Here is a 16,730-nt window from a genome sequence, read left to right as displayed (position 1 = left end):
GCTGACAATTGTCAGTAGAAGTCAGATGGCAGATAGGAAGGAATATATTGCCAGGTTCCTTAAAGGCTAAGTAGAATTGTAGGTATTGCCCTTTATATAGTATAGGAGCTTGATCAGGAGAATAACACCTCAGCACACACGAGGGGAAAGGAGATTCAGAGGGGGTCCAGGCTCGTACCACACAGAGAGGCCATGTAGGACAAGGTTATCCTAAGATGATACCTGGACAGGGAGAAGATGAGGCAATCTAGAGATACATTTGGAAGAGCATCAAGATCACAGTGATTGTATCAGGAGAAAAGAGAGCTGATTTGTGAGGCTTTTTATAGATCATGTAGAAGAGTTTTCTTTGCACATTCTTGAGATTGGCTGGAAGTTATGAATCCAAACAAGAATCTCCTGCAGTAGGTTTCAGCTAGGCCAGATTTTTGGGCTCCTTTCTCTTAGAGGCAAATGCCCTGTGTTCCTGCTGTGTTATTATAGTAGTTGGTAACAAATTTTCATCTCCAGAACCTGTGGAAATTGGCCATGTGATGTTAGAGTCTAAGAATTTAGTTCATTCTTGACTGATGGCTGTTGTAGGTCACGAGCTGCAAAATATTTAATCAGTGAGGTCACTTGAGGGAAATGAGACTTGATCAATAGGAGTGTCTTCTGTTTTCCTGAACGGTCAAGTCCAAACTGCTTTTTTTTCTGCCTTCATTTGGCAAAACCACAAACTATTAAAAATGGAAAGAATGACTTTCCTAAAGGCCCACAGAGGCTTATTTTTAATCAACTGTGTGTTCAGTTCACCTTTGTGGCATTCCATTTGACTGGACTCAGAAAAACAAATGTGTTGTATGTAACCATAACCCCTCTGTACATCACCTAGACAATAAAATTAAAACAAAGCCAAAAAAATGATGCAACAACAACAAAAAATGTGCGATGGCCTAACAATTTGAAACCCTTTTAAAACAGCACCTACTTCTGATGGCCCTGAAGAGGCCAGGATGTGAGGCCCCTTGGAGAAAAGCCACTTGCAGTTGCTGGTACCTTCCAAATGTAAAAGTAGACAATCTGTTTATGTCTGTTTCTCTCTCTTACTGGGATATGAACTGAGGGCTTCAAGCTTAGTAGGAAAGCCCTCAATTGCTGGACCTGTGTCTCTAGTCTTCTATTATTTTTCAGATTGGGGCTTACCTTTTTGCCTTAGCTTTAGGCCATAATCCTTTCCTACCTATGCCTCTGCAACTGGGATCATGAGTATGGACCACTAGAGACTGACTGGGTTTTTTGTTTTTGTTTTGGTAAGTCAGAATCTAGACAACAACCAGGCTGTCCTTAGAACATCTAGGCTGTCTCAACCTTCTGAGAGAACCATGACTTCAAGCTCCCAGTTTTCTTTTTTTTTGGGGGGGGTCCGGTCGTGGAGCCTGAACTCTGGGCCTGGGCGCTATCCCTCAGCTCTTCAGCTCAAGGTTAGCCCTCTACCACTTGAGCCGCTTCCGGCTTTTTTTTTTGCTTATGTGGTGCTGAGGAATCGAACCCAGGGCCTCATGCATGCAAGGCAAGCGCTCTACCACTGAGCCACCTTCCCAGCCCAAGCTCCCAGTTTTCATTTGTAAGGTTCCTAGCAGAAACTTGAATTCTTCAGAAAGAGTTGACAGGTGGGGGATAGGGACAAGGCTGAATGATAGAGCAAGTCTGTGGATTTGAGCCTCAGCTCTGAAAACAAGTTGAGAGATGAGAAAGGAAATTAAGATAGGAAGACAAGGAGACTGTGCCTTTGTCATTTATTTAGCAACTATTTATTGAGAGCAGCTCTCTGGGTGCTAGACTTAGATATGGCACATCCCACTGTCTAACCCAAACAAAGGAGTGAGAAGTGGCTTCTCAGAATACCTGACTAGCAAAGGGCTGGGTGCCCTGAGGGACATGGGACAGCTTTGAGTTAGAACAGGGGTGTGGGAAGAGTACATACTTTGAGAGCGAGACCCATGACAGATTGCACTTGAGCCTCCAATGATGAACTTGTGGACCTCTCTAAGTCAGTAGAGACCTAAGTAAGGTGGCAGGTATGAGAGGTAACCAGGATGTTCTTTTGGCGAAAGAAGAGATGGGTTTAAACATTCTGAAAGGAAATAGAAACTTTCACTTCCTGCTTGTGAGTGGAGAATGGGATGTTCTACCGTGACAGTTGGCATTAGGATGTGTTGGGGTCATGGGCCTTGTTGCTAGCATGTAAAAGCCAGCCCAGGAGAGGGACAGGTACTCTCAGAAACTCCAGACACTCCAGACACCCTGGCAGGACCAGGGTTTTTGCTGTTTGTTTGTTTTTTTGCCCAAGATAGAGAAGTTGGGCCAGGGTGATAGCATGTTGGGGGGGAGGGGGACGGTAAGCCCAGCAGAAAGGGGTTTTGTGTACAGCAGTTTTTGCTGCCAAAGCAAGTGGTGTTGTGGCAGCTGCAGGCGTCCATTCCTAACACAGGCATGGGTTCCAAATCCTCTGGGCTGACACCTGTTCGCTGGAGGCTCCCCTGAGCTGACCTCTCCTTAGGCTGTCCCTCTCATATGTGCATCTGGCTTGCTGAGTCATGTGAACAACCCAGAGCTGAGCCCCCACCTTGCCTCCGTATGACCAAAAGTGCCTGCTCTCAATTTGGGAGGGGACTGCTGGGTTTGTAAGGGGTGGAGTTTGTTCACAAGGGAAAAGCGCTAGGGCTAGCCCAGCCAAAAGGAATGGGGTGTTTCTCTGGAAAGTGGCTGTTCAGGCAAAGAACTAAGCAGCATGTGGTGGGAGGGAGGCTCTGGACACAAAGAAGTCCTGGAAAGGGTCAACTTTCCCACTGGGATGGAGGGAAATGAAATGTGATCTGCTTAATGCTACTGCAGCTGCTTCCTAACTTTGCCTCTTTCTTCCTTTGACTTTTGGAGGAAGTGGGGTGGAGAAGGGATTGGGGGGTGGGGGTCCCACATAGCCAGCTGTTTCCGACTGCCCTATATTCTACCTCCTAGTTCCACAGCCTCAAGGTAGTGAGGCGTGGGATGTACAGCTTGCAGTGGCTAGCGTAACTCCCTTTGTCTCTCTCCTCCTCCTCTCCCCCCTTTGCTCTCTTCCTGGCCCCCATGGCTGGCTTCAGCTCAGCCTTGGGGAGCCCCTGAGGAAGTGGAGTCCCTCCTGGTCCACCCCGGTGACCTGCTGCAGCTTCGCTGTCGGCTGCGGGACGATGTGCAGAGCATCAACTGGCTGCGGGATGGGGTGCAGCTGGTGGAGAGCAACCGTACTCGCATCACAGGGGAGGAGGTGGAGGTGCGGGATTCTGTGCCCGCTGACTCCGGCCTCTACGCTTGTGTGACCAGCAGCCCCTCTGGCAGTGACACCACCTACTTCTCCGTCAATGTCTCAGGTTGGTAGCAACACCCTCTCTTACCCATCCCTCTGGATTCGCTCCTCTGCCTCTCTGTGCTAGCCTTGGGGAAGTGAACCTCCTTCCCTTCCATTGATCTGCCCCTACTCTGCTTCAGACACTGCTGGCCACTAACACTGCTCCCTGCCCGCTGCGTGGCTTAGCTCTCAGGAGTGACTAAGTAGGATGGGCCCCAGATTAGAGATCTGGAACTTCAGAGTAATACCTCAGAGGTAATTGCTGATACCCTTGGTGTGGTTAAGACCTTATGATTTCCCCACCCAGATCTGTGGATGCTGAGTGTGGATGCTAGTGTTCATCCTGTCATGTCCTTGCCATTGAATTTGGTACTCCATTTAGTGATTAAAACACCAGAGCACGTGGTGAGGTCTACCCTGTGATGGGGAAGGACCGAGGTGCATATTGCCATCCCACGGGCTGGGTTGAAACAGCTGATGGCTGGCTCCCAAAGCTGTTTGAGGGCAGCCAAAACATCCTGGAGCTCTGTGACTTTGTGAATATGCCTCTTTCTGAATGTGACTCCATCCCACAAAACTAGCATTCAAGGAAGTAGAACTGAAATCTTTATCATACCTTTTGTGTACCCAAGATGTGGACTTAGGACCTCCTTCTAGGCATCCTTAGAACCAGCCCTGATGGAAGGATTGCCTTCTCCATTCATTGATCCCCACAATGCCTGGAATGATAGGGAAAAGCTCTGGTGTGTACCTTATTGCTGACCACTGTATGGAGCTCATTCTTATGCAGAATACATAGTTAGGAAACAACATTAGCAGCTTTGGGCTCCCCATGTGCTCTGGTTAAGAAGGGCAATTCCCAAGACTTGGCAGATTCATGCAAAGAAGATATCTATTACAGGCTTTGAAAATAGCTTCTAGCCAGAGTGACTATAGACTATCCTGGGTTTTCTTGTGGCTGGTGTCCAAATTAAGAGTATACAAGTTCCCTGGCTGCTATCCTAAGACCCGGGCCACTCAGGTGGTTACTGTGAGCTGAAAGGGAGCTTTGGGGTTCATAAACTTAAGAGAAACGATGGGCCCTACTGGAGCTATCCAGTGCAAAGGCTTCTGGGAAAAGTTGGCAGTGCCCCAGGTTGTGGAAAAAGAGGATGGACACTGGAATATGCAGCTCGGTTTCTGTCCCACAGGAAGAGCGTCACTAAGGGAAAAGTGGGACTGTGAGTCCTTATGGATACGGGTGTCTGTGTTCATCTCTGATGCATTGGAATGTGTAGGTGTTTCAAGGAAGCTCAGTGCCCTCTTCTTCCTACAGATGCCCTCCCCTCCTCGGAGGATGATGATGACGATGATGACTCCTCCTCTGAGGAGAAAGAGACAGATAACACCAAACCAAACCGTATGCGTGAGACACAGTTTCCTATCTTACTGCCTTTGGGGCCTGGAGTTTTGGGTCTAAGAGGGAGGAGGCCTGGCTGAAGGGGGAGGAAGGAAGCAGAACGGCATAGATGTCCCTCTGACTGTCCTAAAAAGTGCTAGGCATTGGTCACAGGCATGGAGCAGGTGGGCAGGCACCAACAGATTCTGCCTGACCCTTGCTCATAAACTTGACTGTTTCTCTACCCCATCTTACCTCTCTTGGCTTTCCATGGACAGCCGTAGCTCCATATTGGACATCCCCAGAAAAGATGGAAAAGAAATTGCATGCAGTGCCAGCTGCCAAGACAGTGAAGTTCAAATGCCCTTCCAGTGGGACACCAAACCCTACACTGCGGTGGCTGAAGAATGGCAAAGAATTCAAACCTGACCACAGGATTGGAGGCTACAAGGTACATCTGTGTGTAAACATGTGTTTGTGTGTAAATGTATATGTAAAAGCTATAAATAGACGTATTTCTCAAGTGGTAGAGCACCTGCCTACCAAGCACAAAGCCCTGAGTTCAAACTCCAATACCACCAAAAAGAGGAAGAGATTGAGATTAAAAAGCCTTACTCTTTTCATTGTGGGTTTGGGTTTTTTTTTGTTTTTTGTTTTTGCCAGGAGGGTGCTGGGCATTGAATCCTGGACCTTGTGCATGCTAATAAACATATACATTGAGCTATGTTCCCAAGTTCCTTTATTTTAAATGCTTTCTAACTGTAATGGTAATGTGTTTCCATCTTTTTTCTGTGTATGGTTTTTACAGTTAATCATATTGTATATATAATATAACTTCTTACCTTGTTATCTGTTAACATGCTAATATTAGTCTTTGTTATGTCAAGCATGACTGAAAATTAGTTTCATGGCTGCCTGATTCCATTGTTTTTTTTAAACCCATAATTTAATGAACTATTCTGCACGGTTAGGTATTTTCTAGTATTTTACAAATTACATAATATTGCAGCAAATGTCTTAATCAGCATTTTAAATGTGCTTTCTTAGGACAGATTTGTGGAAATGAGTTAATCAGGCCAAAGAGTATAAGCATGTTAGGTTCTACATATTACCCAATTCCTTTCTCCTTTGCTCCATGCTCCCTTTCTTCTCTTTCCTTTCCTGTTTTCCTTCCTCCTTTTACCTCTGCTTCCTCTCTTCTTCCCTTTGTTCTCACTTTCCAGTTTGTTTTCTTTTTCTGTTATTTTTCTTTCTGGCACTAGGGATTGAACCCAGAGCATTGCTCGTATCTCTGTCACTGAGCTATGTCCAAAGCTCCCAATTACTGTCTTAAAAGGGGAAATTAATCACTTTCCCAGAATATGAGAATGACAAGTTCCCTAGACCTTTGCCAACAAATTTAGTGATCAAAGTGTTTCATTGTTCTCTTGTATTTTATTTTGTTGATTAATGTTAGAGTTTTCATGTGTTAAGAATCTTTTCTTTCCTTTTTTTTTAAAAAAATTGTCTGTTACTTCCTTTGTTGATAATTCATAGGAAGAACATCTTGATCTTCGGGTTTGGTCATCCTCTTAGAACTGTTTATATCTTGGCTCACCTAGCTTCTCTTTTATGATTATTCTTGTGTGAGAAAAACAAGAGAGCTCAGGAATAAACAGGGGGAAAGCTTTCTGCAAGTTCCTGTGGTTCAGACAGGATGGGATGGCATTCCTGTCCATAAAGATTGCCAGTCAAATGAGAGGACAGTGATCGATGCGTTAGTGGAGGTGCAGAGGGAAGGGTGAGAAGAAATCTGACCAGAGATTCAGCTGGAGAGGAGGGGTCAGGGTTTGAAAGGTGTCCAAGGCTGTCAGAACTGGTAAACCATTCCAGTCACAAGCACAGAGATAGAAAGTTCCTTGTGAGTTTGGGAGAGTTTGTAGAACGTACATTTGTCTAGATCATGGCTGGCCAGTTAGCAGAGTGTATTCTTTTTTAAGTATAAATGAACCGGAGTAGGGACCCTCTATGCCTTGTTCTTGCCCATACTAAAGCACAAGGCCATCTGCTACTGCCTCTGATTTATAGGGATCATGACACAGATTCCCAAGTTTCCTTCATTCTCCTCCTTAGACCCTCAATGGTGCCTACTGACATGTATTCCCACAGGTCCGTTACGCCACCTGGAGCATCATAATGGACTCAGTGGTGCCATCTGATAAGGGCAACTATACCTGCATCGTGGAGAATGAGTATGGCAGTATAAACCACACATACCAGCTGGATGTTGTAGGTAAGAAGGCCAAAGATGCAAGAGGATCTTAGAAGAATCAGTGGGATAGGTGAAAATAGTCAGAGTATAATGAAGTCAGGGTAGCATCTGACATTGTACCTCTCCTTTTGAGCCTCACTTTTCTTATTAATAACATAAAGAATGTCAAATAGGAATATGTTTCAAATTTATGTCACTGTGAAGCAGAAGATTCAGTTAGTTGATAGGCTTTCCTAAAAGATGCAGTTAGTACAGTGGTGTTAATAGTAATTATTAATAGCAATTATTCCTTAATGCTAGCAATAGCCCAGGCTCTTTTTTTTTTTTTTTTTTTTGCCGGTCATGGGGCTTGAACTCTGGGCTTGGGTGCTGTCCCTCAGCTCTTCAGCTCAAAGCTAGCACTCTACCACTTAAGCTACAGCACCACTTCTGGCATTTGCTGCGTATATGCTGCTAAGGAATCAAACACAGGGCTCACTGAGCCACCTTCCCAGTCCATGCCCAGGCTCTTTAACTCACACACACGCACGCATGCGCGCGCGCACGCACACACACACACACACACACACACACACACACACACACCTCAAGAAAACAAAGGATCCTATAGGCAGACAGGATCACAGTAGCCATATACAAGAACACATACTCACACTGAAGCCCAGGGAGGTCCAGCACCCTATGAATCCAGAAATCACAGAAGACCCCAGAAAGAGCTGTTACTGCAGCCTGGTCTTTCTAGAGGATCTGAATCTATGCTTCTGAGATCACAAGGTATGGTACCTCATGGCCATAATCCTGCCTTGGCTTTGATGTAATCTGAGAAGGAGATTGTGGTCCTGGAGGCGTTGGGGTAAGGTCTGAGATTCTGCTTTAGTCAAGCTCTCGGGTAATACTTGATTTTATACTCCTGGGTCAAACTTGGAACAGCAGTAATCTAAGAGACTTAATTTTAGTTGAGAAGTAAGCAGGTTGGAGTTTGGCAAAAGCAAATTGTGTTTATAAAAGCAAATTGCCTTGGGGAAGAGGTTCTTGATGGCTTGGGAACTGGAAGAGGTATTCCTTAGGATCAAGGGGTTGAGGCTCAGTAGTAGTACTGGGAAGGACACTGCCACTGGCAAAGCAGATGCTCACTGTCAGCATCCTAGCCAGGTATAGGCCACAGCAGGATCTGATGAGCCCGTCCTCTCCCTTCTTCCTCAGAGCGGTCCCCTCACCGGCCCATCCTGCAAGCTGGGTTGCCTGCCAACAAGACAGTGGCTCTGGGCAGCAATGTGGAGTTCATGTGTAAAGTATACAGTGACCCACAGCCCCATATCCAGTGGCTAAAGCACATCGAGGTGAATGGGAGTAAGATTGGTCCGGACAACTTGCCTTATGTCCAGATCTTGAAGGTAAATTTGGTCCCAGTTTTCACGGGCCAGTGTTTGGGGTGGGTGATCAATGTCTCCTGGTGGTTCAAGTTCCCTTAGTGACCAGGGTTAGGGCTCAGCCCATAACTTTCTAGCACATGCTCTGTCCTAGTAGGGTATTTAACCACAAATTAGGAGGTGATTGGAAATGGAGGGCTAGAGTATGGACAACACTAGTGCTGATTTCTACAGAGCATTGAGAGGGTCTCCGCTAGGGCTTTTGGATCAGCTGCTCAAGGCAGACATTTGTACCCCTGCTTATTCTTTGTTCAAGATGAGAACCTTTCCAGTGGACATTTCTCAGTCTTGGCCTGCTTGCTTCCCATTATGATCCTTTGGCAAACAGGATGAATGAATGATAAGGGCATCGCTGGAGTAGTTGGGAAAGCAAATGCCACATAAATTCTAAGCAGTATGAGGAGTAATGGCATTTTCTTCCTTTTTCCTCTCACTCCCAGACTGTCATTGTCCCTGAATGCTCCATTAATCCAGGGAAGGTAATTGGCTAAGTCTCCAGTGGATCTTGCAACAGGAAGTAACCAGAAGCTGGGAAAGTGGTTGACCTCCTTATCCCAGAGTTAGACCTCCCCTCCCCTGGCTTGGCTGTCCCAAAGATTTACTGGCAGTCCCTTCTTTTTGCCATTGATGCTGTAACTGCCTTGGAGGGAAGGGGCCCCTGTATCCATTCACAGTCCCTGCCCAGACCTGGGGAGAGGGGGGTTCAGCACAAACAGGACATTTACTTTGGGGCTGTAATTTATTTCCTTCTTTTTAATTTTCTTCATTAAAAAGACTTAGTTCATTTAAATGTTTTAAAGCCAACTTGTTTTGTCCTACTCAAAGGGGAAGATACAAGTCTCAAACGCCTCCCCTGCCTTGGCTTTCTGGGCCTGCCTGAAAGTTACCTGGAAGCACAATGTGGCCATATCTCAGTATTTGCCCAACTGACTGGTGTGTCGTTGGTTTGTTCCAGCATTCGGGGATTAATAGCTCGGATGCGGAGGTGCTGACCCTGTTCAATGTGACAGAGGCCCAGAGCGGGGAGTATGTGTGTAAGGTTTCCAATTATATTGGTGAAGCTAACCAGTCTGCGTGGCTCACTGTCACCAGACCTGTGGCAAAAGGTAATGGGGAGATGGATGGATGGGAACTTGGTTTAGGCCCCACACTGCTGGGGCATGTGGGGAAGCCAGCGCCGACTCTCCCTGTCATTCTACTATGTTCCTAGTGCCCAGAGCCATGGAAAAATACCCGGCCTGGGAGGCTGGTTTGGTTTGGTACTGTGTTGGTGTCTACTGGCTCCCTCCGTGCCTTGTGTGTGTTCCTTGGCTGTATGTGAGCGCATGTGCACATGTTTGTGGACTTGTGGAACCCAGGCTTCTCTGTTAGGAGTGACAACTTTAGGCTGAAGGTTTGAATGGTAAGAGAAGAGGCCAGGCAAACTGTCGCCCTCAGGGTGCGTATGTGTGTGTGAGAAAGAGGGAGAGAGGCTGCCCCACCTTCCCTCCTGTGTGAACCCTAACTCTACCCAAAACCAAACAGCCCCCCACCTGTCGGGCTGCATTTCTCCATGCTGCCCACCGCCCGCATGCTTGGCTGGGCCAGTGGCTGCCAGAGTCTGGTGAAGGGTCGTAACCAGCCATCGTCGTCTCAGGTCTGCCGGAGCTCTTCCTCAGGGTCTCACTCTTTTCTTCTAACAGGTTTCGCTGCCTGGTGGTTTTTGTTTGTTCCTTGTTGCAAAGGAGACGCTGGGGAGCATTTCTGCCTTTGGTTTCGTGTCCCTTCACCTGTCTTCCTCCGTTTCTCGGTGTCTCTTGGAGGTCTTATGTCCTGTGCTTGTCCATTTTGCTTCCGTTGTCTCTTCTAGACTGCCGGAGTTAATACCACCGACAAAGAGATGGAGGTGCTTCACTTGCGAAATGTCTCCTTTGAGGACGCGGGGGAGTATACATGCTTGGCGGGTAACTCTATCGGACTCTCCCATCACTCTGCATGGTTGACCGTTTTGGAAGGTATACACTGCACTTCTCTCTCCACATCCTGTCTTTGCCATGGCACAGAGGGCATGCATTGCAAGGCTCAGGGAGACTAAGAGCTGGAAGAGGCAGCTGAAGGGCTGGCTCCTGCCTGCCATATGCCCTTTTCTGCTCCCGCTTTGAAGATTTCAGCCTTTCAGCTAGTTTTGCAGGAACACAGAGACCTTTCACCTGTACCTCATATCCATCTTTCCCTTTAGCCAGGGCAATGCATGCATGGGGACTGGGTTTTACCTGGACTCTTCTCCAAGGTAGGCTCCTTCCTTCCTGGCCCAGCAGCTTTCCTTGTCTACTTGGTACTGAGAGTCTGAATTACCTTACCCTCTCAGAAGGGGCCATGTTCCTCATCTTCCTGAGCAAGGCACCTGTCCAAATGGGTTTGCTGCTTGTACAAACCCATACTGGCCTGCCCTCCCACCTACAGTGGAACTTGACTGCTTGGAACAACGTTTGTCTCAAGCAGCTGCAGCCCATTTGTCTTTGACTACAGCCATTCCTCTTGTCCCAAGAAGGAAGGTCTGTATGTTGAGCCAAGAAGAAAGGAGCCTACAGCCTATGCTGGGTGGTGGCTGGTAACTGCAGGGCTAGCATGGTTGTCGCTGCATCTCTGAGTGTCCTGCCAGTGGTCTGGGTGCTCCTGTGTTCCATGGCTTCTTTCTCTTCTCTCCCTCTTTTCTCTTCACTACTGCCCAACAAGGTCTTGTGCCCTGTTGGTGGAAAAGAAGCGTTCTGTTTTTATCATTGTCCTGTCTCTGTTCTGTCTGTGCTCCCAGTGAGTCCGTCTTGCCTTTCTCAATATTGGGAAAGGAAAAAAAAAACAGAACACTTCTCACCACAATTGGCTCTGTCTTGTTAAGCCTCAGGCTCATTCTGGGATCCGGCCTGAAGTCCCTCTGGGAGTGCTCCCAGGGTGTGGCCTTCCCAGTGCTGGCTGGTGTGTTTTAAACGGGAGGACTGAAAAGGAAGGGCTGTCCAAGTGGTGGGGCATGGAGGGTCCATGAATGAAATCTGTGTGCCATGTGTCTCCTGTTGAAGGAAATGGAGGAATAACTGGCATAGCTTCTGTGGGAATAGGTGTTGAGTTCTCAAGAGGAGCTGAAAGAAGAAAATCAAATAATGCCCTCAATTCTCCTTAAGTCTCCTGATGAGCCCTAGAGATTTTGCCAGTAGAGTTCTTAAGGACTACAAAAGCAATAATGACAAAATGTCTGTTTTTTTCATCCAGTAAAACATTTGGAAATTGAGTTTGGCTAGGTGTAAATATTTACCTACTTGACATGACAGAGATGTTATAGATGCTTAGTCTGGATAAAGGCTGGTTCCCATCCTCCATTTGCTCTCATTGTGAGTACCACTGTGTGCCAGGAGCTACCACATATAGAAATGAGATCCTCCTGGCTCCTTGGGGCAAGCACTTGAGAAACACTCTGCCCCCATATGATAAATGTACACATGGTATTGAGACTGCAGAAAAAGGATCTGTGTTCACAGTCTAGCTGAGCAGGGAACTCCAGAAAGAATGAGTGTGGGATGTGTAGCAAGGTCATCCAGTTCAATCCTCTCCAAATTTCAAGGCAGTTTATGAAAGCCTCAGAGGTTATTAGACATATACCTCAATCTCATCCTTCCCTAGGATCTGGTTTGAGTTTCCCTCTCTAAATATACCAGGGGAGGAGAAATTGGTATTGAGCTTTATGGAGTAGGGCCCCTCATGGACATGGTTTCTGGAGCCTACTAATACTCTGTTCACACTGACTCAGCCCTGGAAGAGAGACCAGCTGTGATGACCTCACCCCTCTACCTGGAGATCATCATCTACTGCACAGGGGCCTTCCTCATCTCCTGCATGGTGGGCTCTGTCATCATCTACAAGATGAAGAGTGGCACCAAGAAGAGCGACTTCCATAGCCAGATGGCCGTGCACAAGCTGGCCAAGAGCATTCCTCTGCGCAGACAGGTAACAGAAAGTAGATGGGGGATTTGCACGCTCACTGACATCTTTCACTGGGCCTTCAGGGCCCTCTTCAGAGTACTCTCACATGCTCCCTTCTCCACTGTCCTTAATATAGCACTTAAGGTGATTGCTGTCTGGCTTCTAGGCCAGACGCAATGGCCTAAATTAGGTGCTCCACAGTTAGCTCCATGCTAATCTACCCCATGAATCTTTATTCTCTCTATCCCAGGTGCCAGGGCATCATTCTTTTACCTGATATGGATTGGGAAAAAGTCCCATAAGGCCCTAATGTGCAGTGGTACTGTACACTCGCACCATCCCTGAGATCAGCTATAGATGCATTGATGCAAGGTAGAGATGTGGACCCAAGTTAGTACCCAGATTTCCTCTCCCTCAGGAAAGAAATGTCCAGAAGGTTCTGAGGTGTGAAAGAGGGACAGTTCACTGTATTGACACTGGAATGTGTGTCAAGTTAGGAATCCATAATCTGAGGGAGGGTCTTCACAAAGGCTGGGATTAACAAGAAAGTTGTTATTGTGATAACAAGTTATAAAACATCAAGCTGGAAGAGAGATATTTGGTGTGCTCATTTAAAAGGTGAGTAAAATGAAACAGAAGGCTAGTTGATGGTAGAAATTTATCATCAGCCCTAGAACTTGGGTCTTCTCATCTCATGTGATTTTCCTACCACACCAGCTGGGGAATGGCCGTCACATACTTTTGTCTTCTTGCTAGAAGGGTGACCCCACTTTTCCCTATAGGTGTCGGCTGACTCCAGTGCATCCATGAACTCTGGGGTTCTCTTGGTTCGGCCCTCACGTCTCTCCTCTAGTGGGACTCCTATGCTAGCTGGGGTCTCTGAATATGAGCTTCCTGAAGACCCCCGTTGGGAGCTACCCAGAGACAGGTATTGTAATCTCCAACTTTGTGATGATACCCTCACTTATTCTAGTGGTAGTTGTGCTTACCTAGATATGTAGGAGGTAAAGTGCATGAGGAGCTTGTAGAAATAATCCTGTTATTTTTGGCTTTTAGTTAGGTGAAACATGGCAAGGGAAGATGGGATGTCCTGTAAAGATTGACCTTTCTGGCTCCAGTTTTCACTGTTTTCTGTTTTCCTCAAAAGATTGGTCTTAGGCAAGCCCCTAGGAGAGGGCTGCTTTGGACAGGTGGTGTTGGCAGAGGCCATTGGGCTAGACAAGGACAAGCCCAACCGTGTGACCAAAGTAGCTGTGAAGATGTTGAAGTGTAAGTGACATTTCTACCCTTGTAAACTGTAGCTCTTATTTTTTTTTGGTCTTGGGGCTTGAAGTCAGGGCCTGGGCACTGTCCCTGAGTTTTTGCTCAAAACTACTCTACTACTTGAGCTACAGCAACACTTCTGGCCTTTTCTATTTATGTGGTATTGAGGAATCAAACCCAGGGCTTCATGCATGTAGGCAAGCACTGTACCACTACGCCACAGTCCTAGCCTCAAGCTCTTCACATTCTAACCAAACTCTGGACCTCACTCAGTGAATGGACTACCTTCTCTGGTGCTTACCTTGCTCATACCTGCTAACCTGATGGGGTTAACTAGGAGTGGACTTCAGGATTACTGTAATATTAGCCTTGTTCCTTGGCATCCATCTGGGCCTAACCTTTGTACTCTTTTTGAGATTCCATATCTAGCTGAATTTTCTCCCTGGCCACATATCTCATTACCACATATTGCAGCAGTAGCTCCTGTAAGAGGGAAAAGGAGATCAATTTGGATGGGAAGTGGGGTTGAGAGAAACAGAGGGATTCCTTGAACATACATCCTCCCCCGAGTTCTCCCTTTCTTCCTCTCTCTTTCTTTTCCTTCCCTTCCCTCCTTTTTTCTCTTCTTCCCTCCTTTCCAAATCTCACTCTGTTCTCTGGTTTGTGTGAAGCGGATGCAACAGAGAAGGACCTGTCAGACCTGATCTCAGAGATGGAGATGATGAAGATGATTGGGAAACATAAGAATATCATCAACCTGCTGGGAGCCTGCACACAGGATGGTAGGTGCTGAGCCAAGCTAGCTCCCATGACCTGGACAGGTTTAGGCAAGGACTCTCAGCCCCTCTTGGAGATTGAGAAGTCAGTATGGTAGAGATTGGAAGGGATTTTCCAGAGTCTGACTGGAGCTCAGTGGTATTCATCTGCGAACATAAGCAACTTTGGTCTACATTAGTGCCCTTACCTTCAACTTACTTGGGAACTTTTTGAACTATGTGGGAAGGAAAGTATCTCTGTGACTTTCTCTTTAGGAAGCAGAGTGACTATCTTTGCTTTTCTTAAAAGGAGGCAAGAAAGGGAAGCGATAGTCTGGAAACGGTACACATGTGTGGTGTCTTTGACTGGCTGCCCAACTTACGGCTTCTCTATTCTTGTGCCCCAGGTCCTCTGTATGTCATTGTGGAATATGCCTCCAAAGGCAATCTCCGAGAGTACCTGCAGGCACGAAGGCCTCCAGGACTGGAATACTGCTATAACCCCAGCCACAACCCAGAAGAGCAGCTCTCTTCCAAGGATCTGGTATCCTGTGCCTATCAGGTGGCCCGAGGCATGGAGTATCTTGCCTCTAAGAAGGTGTGCTACCTGAATACTTGGTGGTGTGGGAGGAGCTGTCTAGTACTCCAGCTGAACACTGACCCCAGCTGCTTCCCTAGTCTCCCAAAGAAACAGGAGAGTCAGTGTGGCCTAATGACCCTGGGATCAGACTGAGATTCATGTCTGTGCTCTACCACTTTTCATAGCCTTGGGCAGCTGCTTAACATCTTATATTTCCTTTTGGGGGGGGGGCACAGTACCAGAGTTTGAACTCAGAAACTTGGACTTACCAGGCAGGAGCTCTGCCACTTGAGCCATGCCTGTAGCCCCTTTTGCTTTCATTATTTTTCTGATAGGGTCTTTCTTTTTTACCTAGGCTGGCCTGGATCTCAGTCCTACTGTTTATTTATGCTTCTCACATAACCAGGATAACAAGTGCAAGCAACCACACTCAGCTTTTTATTCATTGAGATGGGATCTCTTAAATGTTTTGCTCAGACTGGCTTTGAATCATGATCCTTGGTCTTATCCTCTTGAGTAGCTAAAATCACATGTGTGAGACACCATGCTCAGCTTTATATTTCTTCAAATGCAAATGATAATAGTCTTTTTTTTTTTGGTCAGTCATGGGGCCTGAACTCTGGGCCTGGCCACAGTCCCTGAGCTCTTCAACTCAAGATTAGCATTCTACCACTTGAACCACAGCGCCACTTCTGTCTTTTTCTGCTTATGTGGTGCTGAGGAATCAAACCCAGAGTCTCATACATGCAAGGCAAGCACTCTACCACTGAGCCAACTTCCCAGCCTGATAATAGTCCTTACGTTGTAGAGTCATTATGAGGATAAGATATGTTAGGCACCGCTCTGGGTGCTTCATACATGGTATCTTTGTTGTAACCCAAACCTGGTGCAGATGTTCCATGCTTGGGAAGGTTGCTTTGGAGCATGTGCCCAATTAAAAATGAACAGAAAGTCTGAAGGTTTTCAGGGTGTAAAAATCCAAACACTGAGAGTTTAGGAGGCCTGGAATAAGGGTTTGCTAAGGTGATGGAGAAGCCTGAAGCTGAAGGTGTTTGAAACAGAGGAAAAGAACATTGTAGCCCAGGGGAATGGGGTGGGGGAAGGGAGGATGTCCAGAGGCTATGGTGTAGGAAAGAGAAAGGGGTCTTCTCTGGAGTGCAGAATGGTGTAAGAGGACTCAGACAGCTGGGTAGTGAGGTATGGTTCAGGGTCGTTGTTCCTCACCTGCTTCCCACCCCACGCTCTGCAGTGCATCCACAGAGACCTAGCTGCCAGGAATGTGCTGGTAACAGAAGACAATGTGATGAAGATTGCAGACTTTGGCCTTGCTCGGGACATTCACCATATTGACTACTATAAAAAGACAACTAATGTAAGTGTCTCCCTGAGCACTGCTCCAACTAGCATTTGCCCATATAGATGGCTATGCTGTAGCCTGGCTGGGTTGTTTTGGAGAAGCAGGTGGTTAAGATGGGCTGAAAATGTGCATACCACATCCTACACTGGATCTCCCATCCTCACTGTCCCCTGCTCCCAGGGCCGGCTGCCTGTGAAGTGGATGGCACCTGAGGCCTTGTTTGACCGGATCTACACCCACCAGAGCGATGTGTAAGTTTAAAATAAGCAATTTTCAGGAATACATCTAAGAGTATCCAGTACAGAAGAGTCCTGCATTCCCTCTGGGTTGATGAATCTCCTTCCTAATTAGGGAGAGGGAAAGTACCACTGTTTTAGCATTAGAAGCCCATCTTC

General features: G+C 46.9%; 1 protein-coding gene across 7 annotated transcripts in view; it reads left to right on the top strand.

Moving 5' to 3' along the window:
• Fgfr1 (fibroblast growth factor receptor 1) overlaps nucleotides 1-16,730 on the top strand; it is a 56,059-nt gene that overhangs the window by 36,437 nt on the left and 2,892 nt on the right. For 2 of the 7 annotated variants that reach the window (XM_013025898.1, XM_013025881.1), the window contains exons 3-15: nucleotides 3,126-3,392; nucleotides 4,686-4,769; nucleotides 5,027-5,199; nucleotides 6,897-7,020; nucleotides 8,203-8,393; nucleotides 10,279-10,423; nucleotides 12,208-12,410; nucleotides 13,163-13,308; nucleotides 13,528-13,649; nucleotides 14,315-14,425; nucleotides 14,806-14,996; nucleotides 16,228-16,350; nucleotides 16,516-16,586. In XM_013025898.1, the coding sequence (XP_012881352.1) occupies nucleotides 3,126-3,392; nucleotides 4,686-4,769; nucleotides 5,027-5,199; nucleotides 6,897-7,020; nucleotides 8,203-8,393; nucleotides 10,279-10,423; nucleotides 12,208-12,410; nucleotides 13,163-13,308; nucleotides 13,528-13,649; nucleotides 14,315-14,425; nucleotides 14,806-14,996; nucleotides 16,228-16,350; nucleotides 16,516-16,586 (1,951 nt within the window). Of the gene's footprint in view, nucleotides 1-3,125; nucleotides 3,393-4,685; nucleotides 4,776-5,026; nucleotides 5,200-6,896; nucleotides 7,021-8,202; nucleotides 8,394-10,278; nucleotides 10,424-12,207; nucleotides 12,411-13,162; nucleotides 13,309-13,527; nucleotides 13,650-14,314; nucleotides 14,426-14,805; nucleotides 14,997-16,227; nucleotides 16,351-16,515; nucleotides 16,587-16,730 lie in introns of all 7 variants that reach the window. The other 5 variants (XM_013025889.1, XM_013025863.1, XM_013025872.1 and 2 more) reach the window with 4 other exon arrangements.

The sequence above is a fragment of the Dipodomys ordii genome, unplaced genomic scaffold (assembly GCF_000151885.1).
Source record: "Dipodomys ordii isolate 6190 unplaced genomic scaffold, Dord_2.0 Scaffold4, whole genome shotgun sequence".
NCBI lineage: Eukaryota > Metazoa > Chordata > Mammalia > Rodentia > Heteromyidae > Dipodomys > Dipodomys ordii.
Note: the sequence above shows the minus strand (reverse complement) of the source record. Positions and strands in the feature narration are given on the sequence as shown.